Genomic DNA, 18,620 nt, shown 5'->3' with positions numbered 1-18,620 from the left:
CTCCTGACAAAGGGCCTGATTTCTAATCTGGTGGTCACAAGACCACCAGACTTGTGGTGGTGGTCAGACTGCTGCGGCTGTGGCAGTCCGACTGCCACATTACGAGTTTGCTGGGTGGACCTGCCAACAGACAGCTGTCTCTGCCAGGATCTAAGACCCCAGCGGTCTGACAGTGGTCCTGGTTCTAATCAGCCAGGGCGGCGCTGAACACGGCACGCCTTGCTGATTACAACCTTGTACTCCGCCAGCCTTTTCATGGCGGTTTTCCTATTATGAAAAGGCTGACAGAGAACAAGTGCTGAGGGCTACAGGGCCCCCCTGCCCTGCACCATCAGAATGCACAATGTATGCTTCAAGGGAGCCAAGTGCTATCTCGTAGCACTGTTCCCACCAGTCTACCAGAGGGAACACTCAATTCCAAGGTTTCCACCAGTCAGCCAGGTTAGACAGGCAGAAATCTTGTAATAGGGTGGCGGGACACCACTGCATTGGCGGTGGCATCCTCCCCATGAGTTTGGCCGTCCAACATTGGGACCGCCAAAGTCATAATCAGGCCCTTAATCTCTGAAATGGAACTCGGAAATTCTCACTGGAGCAAGACAGCAGTCTGTGGCAGAAAAATTCTGAATGGAAGAGATAACATTTTGTGTCCAATGATCCCTTGCCTGCCAGATACTTTTGGAGACTTCACCCAGTGAAGATTTCTACGTTCAGACTTAGTCAGTTTTTTGGAGCTTGGATTCCTCCAGAGGGGCAAGGATGCAAACTGTAGCCAAACCGGGCTCCATGAGTCTGTATCCTACTCACACAGGTTTACTGCTGTGGAAAAGCTCCAAGCAGGAGCAACTTAAATATTTGGCACAGCAGCAGTGCACTTTCCACAGATTGACTTGGTAGGCTTGTCCCTGTCCTCCAGAGGACTCTAGGGTTTCTAAGTCCCAGATTTTTCAGAATGTTAGGAGGAGTGCACTTTAACACAGTCAACGGTGCCAGGCCCTAGAAACAGCACATGGGTGTCAAGACTCACTCCAGCAGAAGCCTACAGCAGGATCCAGGGCAGTTCCAGTTGCAAATGGTCAGTTGGGCTGTTCAGGAAAGGGGCTTCTAGCATCTTGCATCCCTGTAGCCTAACAGGAGGCCAGCCAACTGAACCTTGAAGTCCATTTCTTTGTCCTGGATACATGTAGGAGCAGGTCCAGTCCCTCAGGTCTCCTCCCTGGTCTTAACAGCAAGTGCTGTTCTGTCTTCTGCAGGTCCAGTAGTATTCTGAAGAGGGTGACCAGGAGTAGTACATTTAGGCCTTTTACTAGCCTGTGGGTAGGGGGTGAGTCCGGGTCCCTCCCTAACCAATAGGAAAAGGTTCTGAGGGGTAACCTAACCCACATTTGCAGCAGTTCCTATGTTCCCTACTGCACACAATCTCGCAATGCCTCTTTCTTCCTAAAACCAACATGGCAGAACCCTTCTTCACTGTGTGCAGAGCTGCTATGCCCACTTTGGAGATGTGACCAGGGGAATCCGCAAAACCTCTCTCTGTGGCCACTAAGAGCCAATTCTGAGGGATCTCCTCTCCCACTGAAAATGGTATCTGGCTGACTAGATGGAAAAGTGAGGGACAGGGACAGATGTTAGCTACATTTGACTGTGACAGGGTAAGACTCTTTGAAGTTGATTAGGTTCCTGGCAATATCCAAATGGTCCACCTGCCAGAGGAACAGAACATCAAACACACTGAAGGCCTTTGCTTCACCTTTGGGAGCAAGGTCATACCACTTCAAGTGGCTAGCCAGGTCCGGTGTGAGAGTTTGAAGTTTATGCAAATAGGCTTGTAGAAGCTTTAGGTAGGTAACCAGTAATTTAATAAAACACAGTTTTGTAAAATTTGTATTACAATCTGACTTTACCAGTGAATCCGGCTTCTAATAAATATTTTAAAAGTCCAAGAATGAATTTTGGAGCTGTTTCCTAGGCATAAATAACATTTTTTAATTCAATATTGTACCCTACTGATTTCGTATGAAGCAGCTAACCCTGCTACAAAGAAAATAGCTTTTAGGGCCGTGTCATTGTAAGGACATGTTTTACTTAACAATTTTACATGTCCTACTTTTAAATACCATGCACTAATGGGCATTCAGGCCTTCTTTGGGGTGATTTTGTAATATTTGAAAGGAGGGTTTAGGGCGGCCCAAAGGGGTTACATTGACAGGTCAAATTTGCAGTTTAAAAACTGCCCAGACAGGCTACAGTGGTAGGCCTGCAGTCATGTTTGCCCTTGTCACTACAGTGAGTGGCAGAGTAGTTGCTGCAGTCCACTAGTAACATTTAAATTATTGACCATGGGTACACATTGTATACAGAGGGACTTGCAGGTATGTTAAATAGGGCATTAATGAGGACAGACAGTTTAAACATGTTTTTCATGGTCAGAGCACATACACTTTGGGCCAGCAAGCAGATTCCCATGGCACAGAGTGGAAAAAAACATGCAGCATCAGTCCAAACAATGGGAGTGATCATGCAATAGAATCATTTCCCTACATGTGTATACTTACGTTTTTTTTTTATTACATGAACCCATGAAATTGGATAAAGCTGCCTCTCAGAGAGACCTGCAAATTGCTTCCCTAGTGAAAATCACAGTAAGGATGAGTAAGGTTGTGAACATGGCTGACAAAAAGAAAGGGGTAGATCCTATATTTCCAATAGGACATTGCTTGCAGTATTTTTGAAACACAATTTTTCCCATAAGTTAACACATAAGTGCAGAATGTCATAAAATGCAAATAATACTGTAGAGCGGGATGGGTGGCATAATGCCACCCTGAATTTAAAAAAAAAAAAAAAACTATTTAACTTTAGAAGAGTGCTAAAGTCTTCTTTTACCCAGTTGGAATATATATATATTGCTGACAAAACAGTCAGTATGCATTTGAGTGTCATTTTGTACTATTTTCAGTTGATCAGGCAAAAATGCCTCTGGAAATTGGTAGTTCAAAATATTTTCACAACGTTAAAAACTTAAAATAATGAAATAATATTTATATGGAAGCTAAAGAAAGTGCGCAGCTTATCAAGTAATATTTACACTTTGACTTACATATCTGTGGAATCAATCAGTCTTGCTGGTAGTGCCATGTAGAGCCTGTCTCTTTGACGCTGTCCTCCAAAGGAAATAAATACAATGCAGTAAACAATTCTCTTTAGATTCATACTTTCATAAATCGTAATGATCCATAATCATAACAACAAAGGGGAATAAATTAAATTATTTTGGACACAGGCGTTTTACAACAATTCCTTGTTCAGCATAGTTTCACTGTACGATTTCCCTTGCCATGGTCGCACCTGGTTAATTAAGAATTGTTTAATTGCCCAGAGAGTGGGCAGTTGCCCAGGCCCTTAAGCTTCCAAGAGAATCCATGATAACGCGACCAAGACATACAGAAGCCTCGCAGTAAAAAAAACATCAGGGCCTGCTCAGCCTTGAATGTCACGCACTCTGGCTGTCAGTGGTATTGATATAAAAATATAATCCTTCAGCATCTCTATCCTTACTTTAATTAACTCCGTTCTCTCTACCTTTTTCTCTCTTAACCTTCCAATACTTATCAATGTAACTACCCCATATCTCTGTCTCAGGTCTGTCTACCTCACTGAGGTCTGTTTCATCTCCCTAACTTCTCACTCGGACTACCACAACTTTAAATCTTTCTGCTGCTCTCTGTACCTTGCTTTTCATTTTTATTCCCCTCCATCCACCTCTGCTCTCTTACTTCCTGTTTCCACCCCACCTTCCTACATCTTTGCACCATCTGTCACCTCTCTGTAATCTTTCTTTATCTCATTCTTCCATCTCTCGCTCTATCCAAAATCCCTCTCTACCCTTTTCTCAGCCCCTCTGTAAGTCCACACTCTATACTTAATAACTCACTCTTCCTCAATATTCGCTCCCTCACATCTCTCTATCTATCAGATAGCACAAAATGTTTGTATCTACCATATGGAAGGCTCATTGCTCACCACTGAAGCAGCATACAGTTTAATCCCACCCACGTGTGAATCTAATTCAAGCAATATTACCTTGAATTTAATGAGCATTTTATGAGTCTGAGGAGATCATGCAAGACAGTGGATAATGAACTTCAGTAGTTGGCCATATTAGTTTACAAAACAATATGTAACTTTTCCAACCAGATAAGAATTAACATAATAATCATATTACCTAACTTGCAAAATAGGTGAGAACACCTCTTCAATAAGTCAGCAACACTCAAAATGTTCTATTTGCAGGATTCCTAACACACTTTAAGGTTTCTTCCTTTAAACCCATGAATAATCCATAGTGAGCAAATAAACTAAACAAACATGACAAACTAATAAATGCCAATAAGTCTCCCAAACGAAAGCTCATTGACTCAAGAGTACAATGTGCTTTCAGAGAAAAACAAAGTTAATTGTCACACTTTTGATGCAAGAAATCACCATAATATGTCCCCATTGAAATCTTTTTGAGCCAAAAGTCTCATGTGTTGGAAGTCCCGAGCCCTTCAGTCGCCAAAGCTACTTGTAAGACTGAGGTCCAAACATTCTAGTTTACAACGATATTGTGAAATCCAGTATTTGCCTTCCTTCAAGCTGGTGATTGTCAATCCCACTAAATGTCACTTTAAAAAGGTCTTAATGACTTACTGACTCCATTATGTAGAGTGGAAGTCTAATCGCATCAACAACACGCAGCAATTCCTAATCTCTTCAACGTGTGAACGATAAGATCCTACAAACAGCAACCATCTCCTAGAAAGGCGTGGAAAAATAAAGCTTAATAATAGCCCACCAATACGGTCATACCTAGGGAACTCGAATTATTTCCACCGAGTAGAATGTGACTGAACCATTGAAAATCAAGATTGTCCTCTCAGGGGAGCTCTTTATATTCCCAGTTAACATGAATTATTTCACTTGCTAAACTAAATTATGAATGACTTTATTATTCTGGGGCCACAAACGCCTAACAATAGTATCTGTTCCTCTACATCTCCGCCTCCATCTTCCTTGCCTATGAATTTACACACCTGATGTTACGACCTCTGTGGTAACAAAGGGAAATGAATGAAACCTGACCCTATCGCATCTCTCTCTGCCTCTTCATTCTCTCCCCTCCTTTCCACCACCCTCGCCTCTGCTTTCTTTTAATCTCCGAACCTTTACCTCACCTCTCACACTACCTTCATCCTTTCTCTTCTAACCTTTATCTCTTTCAATTCCCAGGTTTCTGCACTTTTTTTCTCTTTCACTTTACCCTTTCTACATCAGCTCTCCCTTGCTCTTTTACTTGGTTGTCTCTCCCTCCCTCTTTGCTTCACCCTCACTGTACTTCTGCATGAACCTCAACTATTTTGCTTACTGCCTTCTATCGTCTTCATCTATTTTCTCTCCCCGCCTCACCTGTCTGTCTTTTGTTCGGACCTCTCTTGTTATCTCCTTTACCCTCGCTGCCTGACCAATCTCAGTATACTGTCTTTCATTGGCCCGCTCTCTACGTCACTGTTTTCTCTACATTGCATCTCTCTTAACAACCTTCACTATCTCACCTCATTACCTATCTGCCACTCTGCTACTCTCAAACTTCCTGCTCTTTCTACCTGCCCTCTCTCGCCTCACTCTAAACCCTTACCTGTTTCTCTCTACCTACATACCTCTTCCTTCTTCTCTGCACCTTCAGTTGTAGCTACCTCACCATTCTCTGTACCTCACTTATCCCTCTAAATCACCTTTCATTATACCTCTAGCTCTTTCCTGTTGTCTTCCTTTGCCATTTAGTTTACTCAGAGTCGGAGGTCACAGTCGCACCAAAGAAGTATTCGCGTAGAAAATGAGAGGATTGTCGGCAAAGAGAAATTAGGATAATTACCACGTTTCACGCAGTGGAACTGTGGAAATCCTATAATTTTCACTGTTGCAATGAGAATGCGAGTCGTGAAGGATTTTTTTGTGATTACGACTATCAGGCCACTAAAGGTAAAATTTCAAGAGATTTGTGCATATGGCGTCCTTCAATATTATGCATTAATCAATTGACCATCTTTTTTTTTTCTTTAATGGGAGGAACAGACTGGTCAGACCACGAATTCCACCTAATATATTGAGGTTGCAAGCCATATAAATCTACATCAATATGGATTCATCAATGCTTGTTTAAGCTTCTTATTGGTAAAAGGTGTTTGAATATCCCCCTTTTTATAAGTTTAACCAAAAATGTAGTACTGTTTGCATTATGATGGTGCGATTTAGTAGGAAATGTGTGTGTATATTCATGTGTTTTTCTGATGATGGAGCTCCAAAACTGGTACTGCCCTCGGCCAAAATGTCCTTAATTGGGCAGGCCAGTGCTCTTGAATGACCCATGCCTTCCGCAACCAGATGACATTAGGAGTTATATTCTGTAAAGAGGGGACTGGATTGGCAATTAAAATATGGTCACATAGTACGTAGAATAGGTTGCTCTAATGTCAACCTATTTCCTAGAAGGAAACTCTACAGAGAGTGCCAACAAGTTCTACTACTTTCTGCTTTAAAGGTATAACAGCTCCGCTGAGACGTATCTTTAATATTTTCTTACATTTGTGGCAGTTCTGCTGAGAGGTTCCAGTGCTGCCAAATTCTATTAAAAGTGTAGCAGTTCTGCTGAGAAGTAATGGTGCTATCTCACATTGCCCATCTGTGTGATCACATCTGTTCAGGGATGTAAAGCGGGGGCGACTCCATACCAATTCAACCAGTCTGCCCCCATAGGTGCCATGATCTACTTTCTACATGTAATCATACACATTATTAAGGCACATCTTTGTCCTCCACATAAACCTTATTTCACCACAAAAATGAACCATTAAATGTGTCTCTGATCTGCTCATACGAATATTAATTAGCAAATACTGTTTTTATTGCTGTTTGTTTCAAAATGTATTCTTACTTTGATTCAAATAGTTAGTTCATTGTGATTGTGCTGAATTATTTGTCTACAGGTGTTGGTTGCGAAGCCAGCCTAGATCTTACACCTTCAAAAGAAAAAGACAACACAAAGTGTACTACGGAAAAAATCAGCAAAGAGTTTTGGAGGTGTTCTTTGGGTGATGCCGTCTCTCCAGTCAGAGGTTGTAATTTTATGTTACCCTGCTTGTCCTTAGAATCATTCTCTTATGTTTTTGTAAGCACGTTGTCAATTGTGACTAAACCAACAGCAGACTTAGGGCTTAGAGTCTGACGGATGGGTTACTCCGTCACAAATGTGATGGCTATCCCGTCCACTGTATTGCGATCCCATTATATCCTATGGGAATTGTATGGGTGGACGGGATGTCTGTCACGTTTGTGACGGAGTAACCTGTCCTCCAAACTCTAAATCAGGCCCTTAGTTTTGCAGAACCCTAATTAGAATGCTTTAGGTTTTACTTGGAGAATAATTGCAGCCACCATATGGTGCATGTGTTATGAGACAGTCTCTCAGAATCCATATGACTCATTGAGATCTCAGTGAGACAGCCACCTGGATTCATAATTTTGAGTTCCCCATCCTATCACTGGGATATAGCAATAGGATTTTCTGCAACAAAAAAACAAAAATAGTGGGAGATATCTTATGAAAAGCAAGAAGAAAATGAAATGCCCCTGACACACAGGAAGTTTTATTCCCCAGCATACCGAGAGCATTTTTGTGTTTTCCTTTATGAGACTGCCATCCCTTCAGTATCCTTAATGTTCAAGAATAAATAGGTTCAGTGGCAGTGACATTCGACTCCATAATAGTTTCCAAGAAACAGTGGCAGTGACAGCTTGTATACCACTTCATAATCATCCGTTCAAAGTAAAACCATACCTTTGCAGAGGAAACTAATGCTGCCTCGGCTAAGTTGCAGAATACATTTCTCCTAGGAAGTACTACCACTAGAACTCGATCAAAACTTTGTGCATAGCAAATGATGATTTAAAATGTTGGTTTAGACATGTTTATCTGTAACATTTATGCACTCTCCCAAACCATCAAAACTTTACCAAAAGAAAATGTAGTTCCTCCACGAGACATTCGTGCACATTCCTCGTAACACACAAAGTTGCTTTAAAACATTCATCTGAATTGAAAGCTTTTTGCATGGGGCAGAGACTTTGAGGAGTACCAAGACGCCAGAATAGCATGGGGCACAAGAGTCATCCTGCAAAGCTTGACCAAAAAATAAATTTAAGGTGAAATACTGAGAGAATTTCTTTATGAGAATAATTTAGGGCCTGACGGAGAGGAATACTCTGTCACAAATGTAACAGATATCCTGTCTGGCATACTATGATCCAATTATATCCTATGGCGATAATATTATGGTGGACGTGATATCTGTTACGTTTGTGAGGGAGCGTTCTCCTTTGCCAAGATCTAAATCAGGCACTCAGTGTTTGCTTTTAACACTGCTACAGCTGAAACACCTCAAGCAGCATCCTGAAATTACTCAAGAACTCAGTGAGTGATTACAACCTCGTGGATCTCCCAAATTGCCAGCACTTAGAGGAGATGACAAAACGTGGTAGGTAGGGAAGCGATCAGAATTCTTTCACTTTTAATCTTCAGACTTGACATGTTCTTCAAAGACGGAGATTAAATTTACAGCTCAGGCATGGAAATAAGAAACTAAACCAAGATAGCTGGCACAAGGAAACACAGATGACCTCTGCAGTTTCCTAACAGATGACTTGCAACACTTACATTCATGTATTAGCTGACCCACAAAACCAACACAGACTCAACAATAGTCCAGTTTATTAACAACCACGAAGAACTAATTAAACACATCAAACAATGGCTCACATGAGATGCCTCAGTGACCACACCAAAGCTAAAACTAAAGAAAGATTCCATGTGTTCTGGCAGAGTGATGAATTTAAAACCATGAAAACAAATCTAAGCCTAGCATTGAACTGTAGACACACTAACACAATTAAAAAACTCAGACAGGCTTACAAAAAGAGGGCCAAAAAGAAGAAAAAACAATTCTAACAAACAATGGATTTCACCTAGCGAAGCAGCAACATCAAGCAGTTTCATATCATTTGGACCCTGATGGCTGAGGGAACTGGATAATCCCAAACTAACATCAATGCAAACATCCCAGTAGATTCGTAGATAGTCCACTTCCCCACTTCCAGAAAATATACTAACCTAACACTATGAGGCCTGCACACAATTAAAACAGCAACCATATCGGATACACACAACCATACACCAACGACCCTACAGCTGGATTAAAATTGAGAAGATGTTTGAAGTTAAAGATAACAAAACCCCAGGCCCCAACATGATCCCCCCAGAATGCCTCATAGCTTTCAATGGCGGTCACTATTACAGCAAATAGCTTTCACTATCTGTACAAAAATTGTCTCTTTCCCAGGTTCATGGAAAACTGCATGTTGCCTGACCTGCTGAAACAGACCAATCAGCCTCATTGATATTGAGGAAAAAAAATCATAAAAATAATTTTGGAACATTTTGAATCCTGGTCAGAAAACAATTGCCATTAAAGCCGCATTCATGGTGGCTTCAAGGAAGAAATATTGCCATTAGGCAGATTTTTGCCCTCTACCATAGTGCCCATTAACTTTGCATCAAGGCACAATGACCCTCTTTGGTAACTTTATGTACTCTCCTGAGCATTTGAGTCTGAGGTGGAACTAGAAATGTAATGGCCCAAGGTGGAATCCCTGGTCAGTGGCCCTCACTATTGAGAATAATAATAAAACAATACACAAAGTCAAGTGCATGAGTAAGAATAAGTACCAACGGAGCAAGAAGCAAATTGTTCCCATCAGCGGAGATACTAAGCAAGGCTGCATCCTGCCACCCTTGAAGTTTAAACCATATGCAAACGACATGTACACAGATACTAGCATCCTTCCAAAACAAACAAAAAATCTACAAAATCTGGTCTCAGGTTCCTATACTTGAAGACTCAATTTTGCTGGCTATGTCATAAAACACGCTACAAAGAAAACTTAATGCAATAGAATATCTCAGTTATTTAAGATTTAGTAAAATAAAAATATTTAGGGGGCGGTGGGACCTGTACTTACTTCATAAAAAGACATTGTATGCTGGTGGTTTCTACATGTCCACTAGTTTCTGAATATTAACAAACACTGCAGCAGATCCATGTATTAGACTTTGTCCTGCATACGTCTTTAGCCTCACATGACAGACATGGCGGTGTATTGTGTCATCATGTCCCATCCTGTCAAGGCTGAGCCCATACAAGTGTCTCTGCTCTTTCTTACCTTTTATTGAAGCCTAATCATGCCTAGTTTCTGGTATTTGTGTCTGGCAGAGAGGTCTGGGGACAGCAAGCCAAAAGGTTACTAAGTAACCCTTCAATCTTGGCAAACCAGCCAATCGATGTACAAAAACCTTCAGGTACTTGGAGTGACAGTATCTAGACTGACCTGGAAGATTCACTTTGATATGACCTTAATCAGGACACAGTGCACTGCAAAGGCTATCCTACAGTTGGCCAGTAGACACACTAAGGTGCTTTGAAATTGTGATACAAGGTAATGATACACTCTAGATCCGGAATCTGGTGTGCAGACTTTGAGTTGTCAGCAATAAGGTGGGTGGAAAGGTTTATGTGGTCCCCATCTGACCCCTGCCCACATCGCATCTACAACAAAGCCAGCCCAACCATCGCCCCCATACTCCGCGACATAATCAACTCCTCCTTTGACTCCGCCACCTACCCAGACCCCTGGAAGCACGCGGAATTCACCGCTCTCCTAAAAAAAAAACAAAGCCGACCCAGAGATCCTCTCCAACTATCGCCCCATCTCCCTCCTCCCCTTCCCCGCCAAGGTCGCAGAGAAACTAGTCAACACCCGCCTATCCCACTACCTCGAAGAAAACAACACTCTTGACCCCTCACAATCCGGGTTCCGCAAGAACCACAGCACGGAAACCGCCCTCATCGCATGCACTGATGACATTAGGACCAAAGTCGACAAAGGCGAGACCGTCGCACTCATCCTCCTAGACCTCTCCGCAGCCTTTGACACTGTCTGCCACCACACACTCCGCACACACCTCCACAACAAAGGAATTCGCCACAAAGCCTTAGACTGGCTCACCTCCTTCCTCACTGACCAGACCGAGAAAGTCCGCCTCCCCCCACCTTTCCACTCCACCACCACCAAGATCATCTGCGGAGTCCACCAAGGGTCCTCTCTCAGCCCCACACTCTTCAACATTTACATGATTCCCCTAGCCAACATCCTCCGATCACACGGAATCACTATCCTCTCCTACACAGATGACACCCAACTCATCCTCTCCCTCACCTGCAACCCCACCACCGCCAAAACCAACCTATACGCAGCTCTCCTCAACACCGCCAACTGGATGACAACTAACCACCTCAAGCTTAACTCCAACACAACCGAGATCATCATCTTCGGCCCCAACAAAACCATATGGGACGACTCCTGGTGGCCCACCGCCCTAGGACCCGCACCCTCACCCGCAAACCATGCACGCAACCTCAGCATCATCCTGGACCCCTCCCTCTCCATGACACAGCAAATCAATGCTCTTACCTCCTCCTGCTTCCTCACACTCTGCACTCTAAAAAAATCCTTCAAATGGATTCCCCCAGAGACCAGTAAGACAGACACCCATGTACTCATCAGCAGCAGACTAGACTACGGTAACGCCCTCTACGCCGGCACCACACTCAAACTCACACGCAAACTCCAGAGAATCCAAAACACAGCCGCGCGCCTCGTCCTTGGCCTCCCCTGCCACGAACGAATCTCACCACACCTCAAAACCCTTCACTGGCTCCCCATAAACAAGAGAATCACATTCAAGATCCTCATCCACGCACACAAATCCCTCCACAACACCGGCCCGACATACCTCAACGAAAGAGTGAACTTTCACACCCCCACCCGCAACCTCCGATCAGCCAACCTCGCCCTAGCCACAGTCCCCCGCATCCAACGCACCACCATAGGAGGCAGGTCCTTCTCCTACCTCACCCCCAAAACCTGGAACTCCCTCCACACCAACCTCCGCAAAACCAAAGACCTGCTGCTCTTCAGAAAAAACCTCAAAACATGGTTGTTCGAACAGTGACCCTCCTGCCCCCCCCCAAGCAACTTGAGACCCTCACGGGTGAGTAGCGCGCTTTATAAATTCTTTTGATTGATTGAAAGATAATGAGCCCAAATCATTAACATCTGCTGTACTAGAAACAGACCCAGGAAAAGTGTGTTGAAAACAGAGCCGCAAATGTTCCACTGCACTATGAAGTCAAGAAAAAAGTTAGCTAAACAAATTGATTGAGCATGTAAGGAAGCACTAAAGGTAAAAAGTCCCATTGTGCCCCATCCATGCAGGGAATTTACTCATTTATATCTAGAAGACCTCATGGACCCATCATCATCTACAAGAATCAACAGCTAAAACTTAAATGATAGCAAGGAATACAAGAAAAGATTATTCAAATAAAGCGTTGAGTCGATGCGACAAAGAAAAGTGTCCTCTAGCCAATAACATTTTCTTCTGATACAAGAACAGCCTTCTACCTGATCTCAAACAAATCACCACATCCCAAAGAAGCCTATTCTTTGTAGTACACATCAACACTACCTCTCAGGGATCTCCTCGCTAAAAGATCCTAAGAAAACCCCTGCATGTCTAAGCTATAGCAAAGAATTGAAACACTTAATTCATTACATGCAAAGCGTACTGTCCAATCTGCAAAAGAACATATATCCATCCTTTAATACAGCATCAAAACTTACCTAAAACACAATTTTATTTTGTTCTAAGACTGAAAACTGAAGAATGAATTGCATGAATGGGCTACTACCTAGAGGAAGACTTAAGACTTTGTGAAAACAAACTAAAATAAACTAGAAGTGGCATCAAACGTACACTTAAGGCCAACCTGCGTCCCTAAAAAGGTAAAAAGAGGAAGATATTTAGAAAGACAAAATGATTTACTCTGACTACCTATGCTATCCCTTCCTCACACATGACCCCCCCCATTCACATACGCCTTTCCTCCAATCCTCCTCCTACCATTACCCTTAAATCCTTCCACCCATCACGACCCTATACCATAAAACTAAGCTTTGCTGTTTTATGTTTCTCTGTAAAATAAGACATTAAGGGCCAGATGTAGGAAGCCTTTTGCACGTCGCAAACTGCGAAAAACGCAGTTTGCTGCATGCAAAAGGCCTAACGCGATGCACAACCTCAAATTGCGAGTCGGTACCGAATCGCAATTTGAGGCTGCGACTCGCAAATAGGAAGGGGTGTTCCCTTCCTATTTGCGACCGCATCGCCATGCTGAGTTGCTTTGTGACCGCGAATGCGGTCGCAAACCAGCTCGCAGTTACCACCCACTTAAAGTGGTAAACCCATTCCCAAAAGGGAGGGGTCCCCAGGGGACCCCTTCCCCTTTGTGAATGCCGAAAAAAATGTTTTTTCAGAGCAGGCAGTGGTCCTATGGACCACTGCCTACTCTGAAAAAACCGAAACCAAATGGTTTCGGAAGTTTTTCTTTTTGCAACTCATTTTCCTTTAAGGAAAACGGGCTGCAAAAAGAAAAAAAAAACTGCTTTATTAAAAAAAGCAGTCACAGACATGGAGGTCTGCTGTCTCCAGCAAGCCACCATCCCTGTGAGTGCATGGACTCGCTATGGGGTCGCAATTTGCAACCCACCTCATAAATATTCATGCAGTGGGTCTTTGCGACCCCATAGCGAGTCGCAGAAGGTGTCTGAGACACCTTTCTGCATGCACTTTTGCGAGTTGCAATTTTCGAGTCGGTATGACTCGCAATTTGCAAGTTGCAAAAGTTTTTCTAGCTACATCTGGCCCCAAATGAGGTACCGTACACAGATATTGCAGTAGGAGCATCCACAGAGTTAGTTGCTGGATTCCCCTTTTCGACCAATCTTATATGAGACACTATGCCTGAAATTTAACACCAGAGGTTTTCCGGTTGGGTTAAGAAGAAATGAACAACATTCAATTAATAAAGCAGACATTTTAGACTGCACTCCTTAACATAATATTTTTGTTTGATTCTCAGTACTAAGGGTAGGCGGAATGTTTCATTCCGCTTTCTAAATTGGCAGAATTTTTGTCAGTCCGCTTTAGCCTTTAACATAGAGTTGTGGCCAAATTCCCCCAGTCGCCATGTGACAGAATATTTCTCCCGTGAGGCTCCAGAAAATGCGAGCTGGTGAGCCTGAAAAGATTTGGCGCCCCCCAATGTGATTTTGCAACACAGGTGTTCGCAGTTAGAGGGTTGTGGTTTGAGTAGGTTTGCTGCCGGTCGAGTACATTTTCTACTCTAGAGTCAACAAAAACAACTCGAATGGCCGCATGTTCCTGTGCAATGCATTGTGCATTTGCGCTAATTTTTCAGCACTGCTTGAATACCAGAACTAAATCGCACTGTGAGCTGCATATTTTCTGCCCATTGGTGGAACTTAATGGAATCTCACAGAGTTTTTATGTAACTTCACAAATTCCACCCCCTCTCATTCAATATATCTATTGCCATATTTTCTAGTGGTGTGGGGCTGATAAAACTTTGGTGTAGTCAAAACTTAGTAGAGCTCAGGAAAATTGTTTATTGCAAGTTAGCAAGGTCAATGACTATCTACTATTAAGAAGGTGACTATTGACAAGAGTCTTCCCTTAATGGTCATGGCGATTTATTATTCTTGCATTTAAAAAACTCTATGCTAGTGAAGATTGTGAAGAAGAACATTTAGAACTGGAACTCAAAACCATTTTCACTTTGGGTATTGCACAAAGGATATGGTTTATGGTTACACTGAAAACATAACGTATAGTCCTACTGTATATGGCATCAACTGTAAGCCATTTTACAGAGCAAGTATCTGGTAGCTGCTGCAAGCTGCAGAGACATCACCACGGTTAATAACCAAATAGGTAGCAACTTCAGAGACATCACTGTAGTAAATAGAATGTAATATCAATTATTGTGGCATCAAATGAACTGTAGATCAACTTCTATTCCTGTGGCTTCACATATCTGAGAGAGATTGGTGGGGAGAAAACTGCCTCATCCTACCTCTCCCAAACCCCCATGTGTACTGACTAGAAGGAAGAAGAGAAGTGGTGCTGAAACTGATAGAGACTTCTAGTTGCAGATTCCTTACCTTATTCAGTGGCGATTTTTGCATAGTTATGGATTTGGCATATTTGCCACATAATTAATCATCTGTGGCATAATCTGCAGATTTTGCCAACAACTAAAGTTTCTTTGTAGCTCAAAGGGAACCAAAATTACAAAGCATATTGTGTGTTGTGTTCCTGCGCATCAGAAAGCTTTTCTCAAAGGTTGACTGGTCATCTTTCAGTTGCTATTTGCTGTGTTTAGGTGTTTAACTGGTACTAATAAGATGAACGTTTTGCTCAGAGACTATTACTAGTTGTTAAAATGTCAAAACTGTGAAGTAATACTGTTGCAAAATGTGCTGTATTATGCAAGCTAATTTGCCCTTTCTTTTCCCATAATTTAGTCAACCTTGCCACATCATTTAGTTCTCCTCTGCTGCATAATTTCAGTGAGCCTGAAAATTCCCCAGGTATCACACTGGATCAGGAAAATCTTGAGCAGTACATTTGCTCACTAGCAAGTGGTGCTGATTAGCTCTGCATCAACATCGTTCATTTCGGATGTGACCTGCATGGTGCCTATATAGACATCATCTCAGCACACTGATATTAGTTCTTTCCTTTCCGATCTATCAACTCAGACCCAGAAGAGCTACATCAGTCATTTTCTGAGTGCATTTTTGACTTTTCGTCAACACTTTCTCGAACAATTACACTCCCAGTGTGCCTTAGAGATGTCCCGTAAGAAATCTGTGGGATTTAAACCCTATGAAGCCTGCCACAGGCAGATGCTTATGGTTCCTGCCTTCGGACTGCAACTCCAAGGGCTGCCATGCAATGCACCCCAAAAGCAGTCTGGTACCGTGCATCGAAGCTCCAGATCACTTGTCACTGGATAACTCAGCATTGCTCCAGGTCTCAGCCCCTGGAAGATCCCAGGTGCGCTCTCGGAGCCATTCTTGTCATGGAGGTCAAAATCTTTGTTGGGTAAGTCCTGCACCTTATGCTGCCATCATCAGAGATATTCCTCACAGGACCTCTTCTCCCCTTCGGTGAAGTCTGGCTCAAGCCATGCACAGGCGGTCCTGTGCAGAGGACAATCCCCTGTCACCACCACCCCCTACTCCTGTGGATCCAGATTACCTCACACAGAAGCCCACCTCACGTCCAAAGTTAACTCTGGTGCATTCCCTGCCATACTACCAGATAGGGAATCTGAGAGGCTTGATATCATTACTAAAACAGTTATCTGTTCACCAGCCTCACACTGCACTTAGTGAACACTGCATGCCTCTTGGGCTGGTAAACGTAGACTGTGTGGGACACACTCAAACAAATGCTGCTCATGGTGTCGGAGGAGGCCCAAGCCATCCTCACCTAGGCTATCACTGATGGCAGGAATGCAGCACAGTTCACAATATGCTGTGTACTGAACACAGCAGACTTGCTGGGTAGAGCGGTTGCTTTCTCTGTGGCATTCTATTGCCATGGCTGGTTGAGGTCAATTGCCTTATCAGATCATTTTCTGGTATCTCTTATGAATATGCCCTTTGATGGCAAGCACCAGTGTGGTGACAAAACAAATTCAGCACTTGCGCATCAAGGACAGTAGGCCCACCACCTGACTGTTGGGACTAACCATGGCTCCCCACCAGCCTCATTCTGCCTTCTGCTCTTTCTGTGGCTATGGTAGGGGCTACCAGCTGCATCCATTTCCACCCAGCCACCATGACCATCAGGCTCCCCAGTCCTTTCAGCAGGTGACCGACATTCTCTTTGCATGTTCTGCCTGGCGTACAGTCTTTATTTTGCCAGTACTTTAACTGCACCATTCATGATGAGGACTTTGATGAATAACTCAGTGCATGTGCAAAGAAAGGTTGAGCCCATGCAGTAAGATATTATCTATATTGTCAGTTGAAAAGCAAGGATCCTCTCCATTTAGAATACAGATCGCCATCATTGGCCAAATCCTCTGTGTTAATATCCGCAGGCCAGTGCAAGGACTGGTAGCAACACCATTTTTCTTTGATAATTGCCAGCTTGTTCTGTATTCACTTGCCAAAGCGCAGTAAGGTTAAGGATGTGTGGTCATTTCTGAAGAGCTGAAGACACCTTCACAACCAAATCTAATGTAGCTCCTGAGAGGCCATTGTACAGGCCAGTCGAGTGTCACTCCAGGACCAAGTTCCAATCTACCTCTGTAATGTAGGCTACAGACACGTTGAACTGAAAGGAACTAGATGCATCCTCATTCTGGGAGTACCTTTCAAGTATGTGCCAGCTAGATAAGTCATAGTTTTTCAGATTTTTCCTGTCCCTCAGCAATAAAGTGTCATGCTTTCTTTAGAGCCCCATGCCTCATTACAAATATAAAAGGTACATTTCTCAATCCCTGTGGCATGGGAGGGCTCCAAGTTGGGGGGGGTCTCAGCACAGTTCCCTGGCCTGAGAGCTCCTGAGTGAATTTGGAGTGGGGCCCCTCAATGTATTTTGCAAGGGAGCCCCCTCAAGTTTCATTACACCACTGCATTTGACCTTAGCACTGCTGCATAACGTCTCAGTGCACAGGAGACGGAAGTAGTTCGAGAAGCCCAAAGTTATGTTAACAGACTAGCTCTCATGCTGACTCAGTAACTTGATTGATCATTGCTAGACTCCACATGTACTAGGGATTATGTGCCCCTGAACTTCTCTCTTCCGTAGCAGATTTTGAGATTTGTTTACCGCTCAGTTGGTCTTCAATCAACCTCTTCTAGCTTAGAGTCAAGCACTCCTTTGGAGCCTTGTTCTACATTACCAGACTCCTTAATTGCAGGAGGGTGATTGACAGTCTCTTAGTCAAAAAAGAGTGTCTCGATGGACCAGGTCTCAGATTATTTCCAGTTTAAATCATTACCAAGACCGACAAGAAAGATGTCACGTTCGGAGAACACTATTACTGTTCTATCAAACCTCTGCTCAAGCTGTGAGGTTATAGCAGCTGCCTTAAGGAAACGTTATCCTCCCTTGTTGACTGAAAGACCCAATATCTTGACCAATAGAAAGAAGAGTGACTTGTCTGGTGGCCTTTCTATTATACAGGCTGTCAATGTGATAATGGCTTGAATGTTCATACCTTTAGCACAAGTTTGAACCTTTTATCTCACTGATATTGAGAGACAAGTAGATTTTTGCTTAACTACCTGCAAAAGTTTTAACATCATTTGCTTCATAAGGAATCTAGCTTAATTAAAGTCAGTGGCCCTAAATAATAAGCACAGGACAAGATCATTGATTTTACATTTGATGGAAATGGCCTCCTCCATCCCTCAATGGATGAGTTGTTCTAGCACTATGAAACAAGCGCACAGTATGATCACATCTGAGTTTCATTTAAGTAGTACTGGTCAAATTTCATAGAACCTATAAATCGAACAAGGCTTTT

The 18,620-nt window shown here is 43.0% G+C and overlaps 1 protein-coding gene across 1 annotated transcript in view; it reads left to right on the top strand.

Annotated features, from left to right (window-relative positions):
- The window catches only part of LOC138287199 (protein NEDD1-like), a 224,377-nt gene that overhangs the window by 162,092 nt on the left and 43,665 nt on the right, over positions 1-18,620 (top strand). The window contains exon 8 of the mRNA XM_069227559.1: positions 7,026-7,154. Within this exon, the coding sequence (XP_069083660.1) occupies positions 7,026-7,154 (129 nt within the window). The remainder of the gene's footprint in view (positions 1-7,025; positions 7,155-18,620) is intronic.

The sequence above is a fragment of the Pleurodeles waltl genome, chromosome 4_1 (genome assembly GCF_031143425.1).
Source record: "Pleurodeles waltl isolate 20211129_DDA chromosome 4_1, aPleWal1.hap1.20221129, whole genome shotgun sequence".
NCBI lineage: Eukaryota > Metazoa > Chordata > Amphibia > Caudata > Salamandridae > Pleurodeles > Pleurodeles waltl.
Note: the sequence above shows the minus strand (reverse complement) of the source record. Positions and strands in the feature narration are given on the sequence as shown.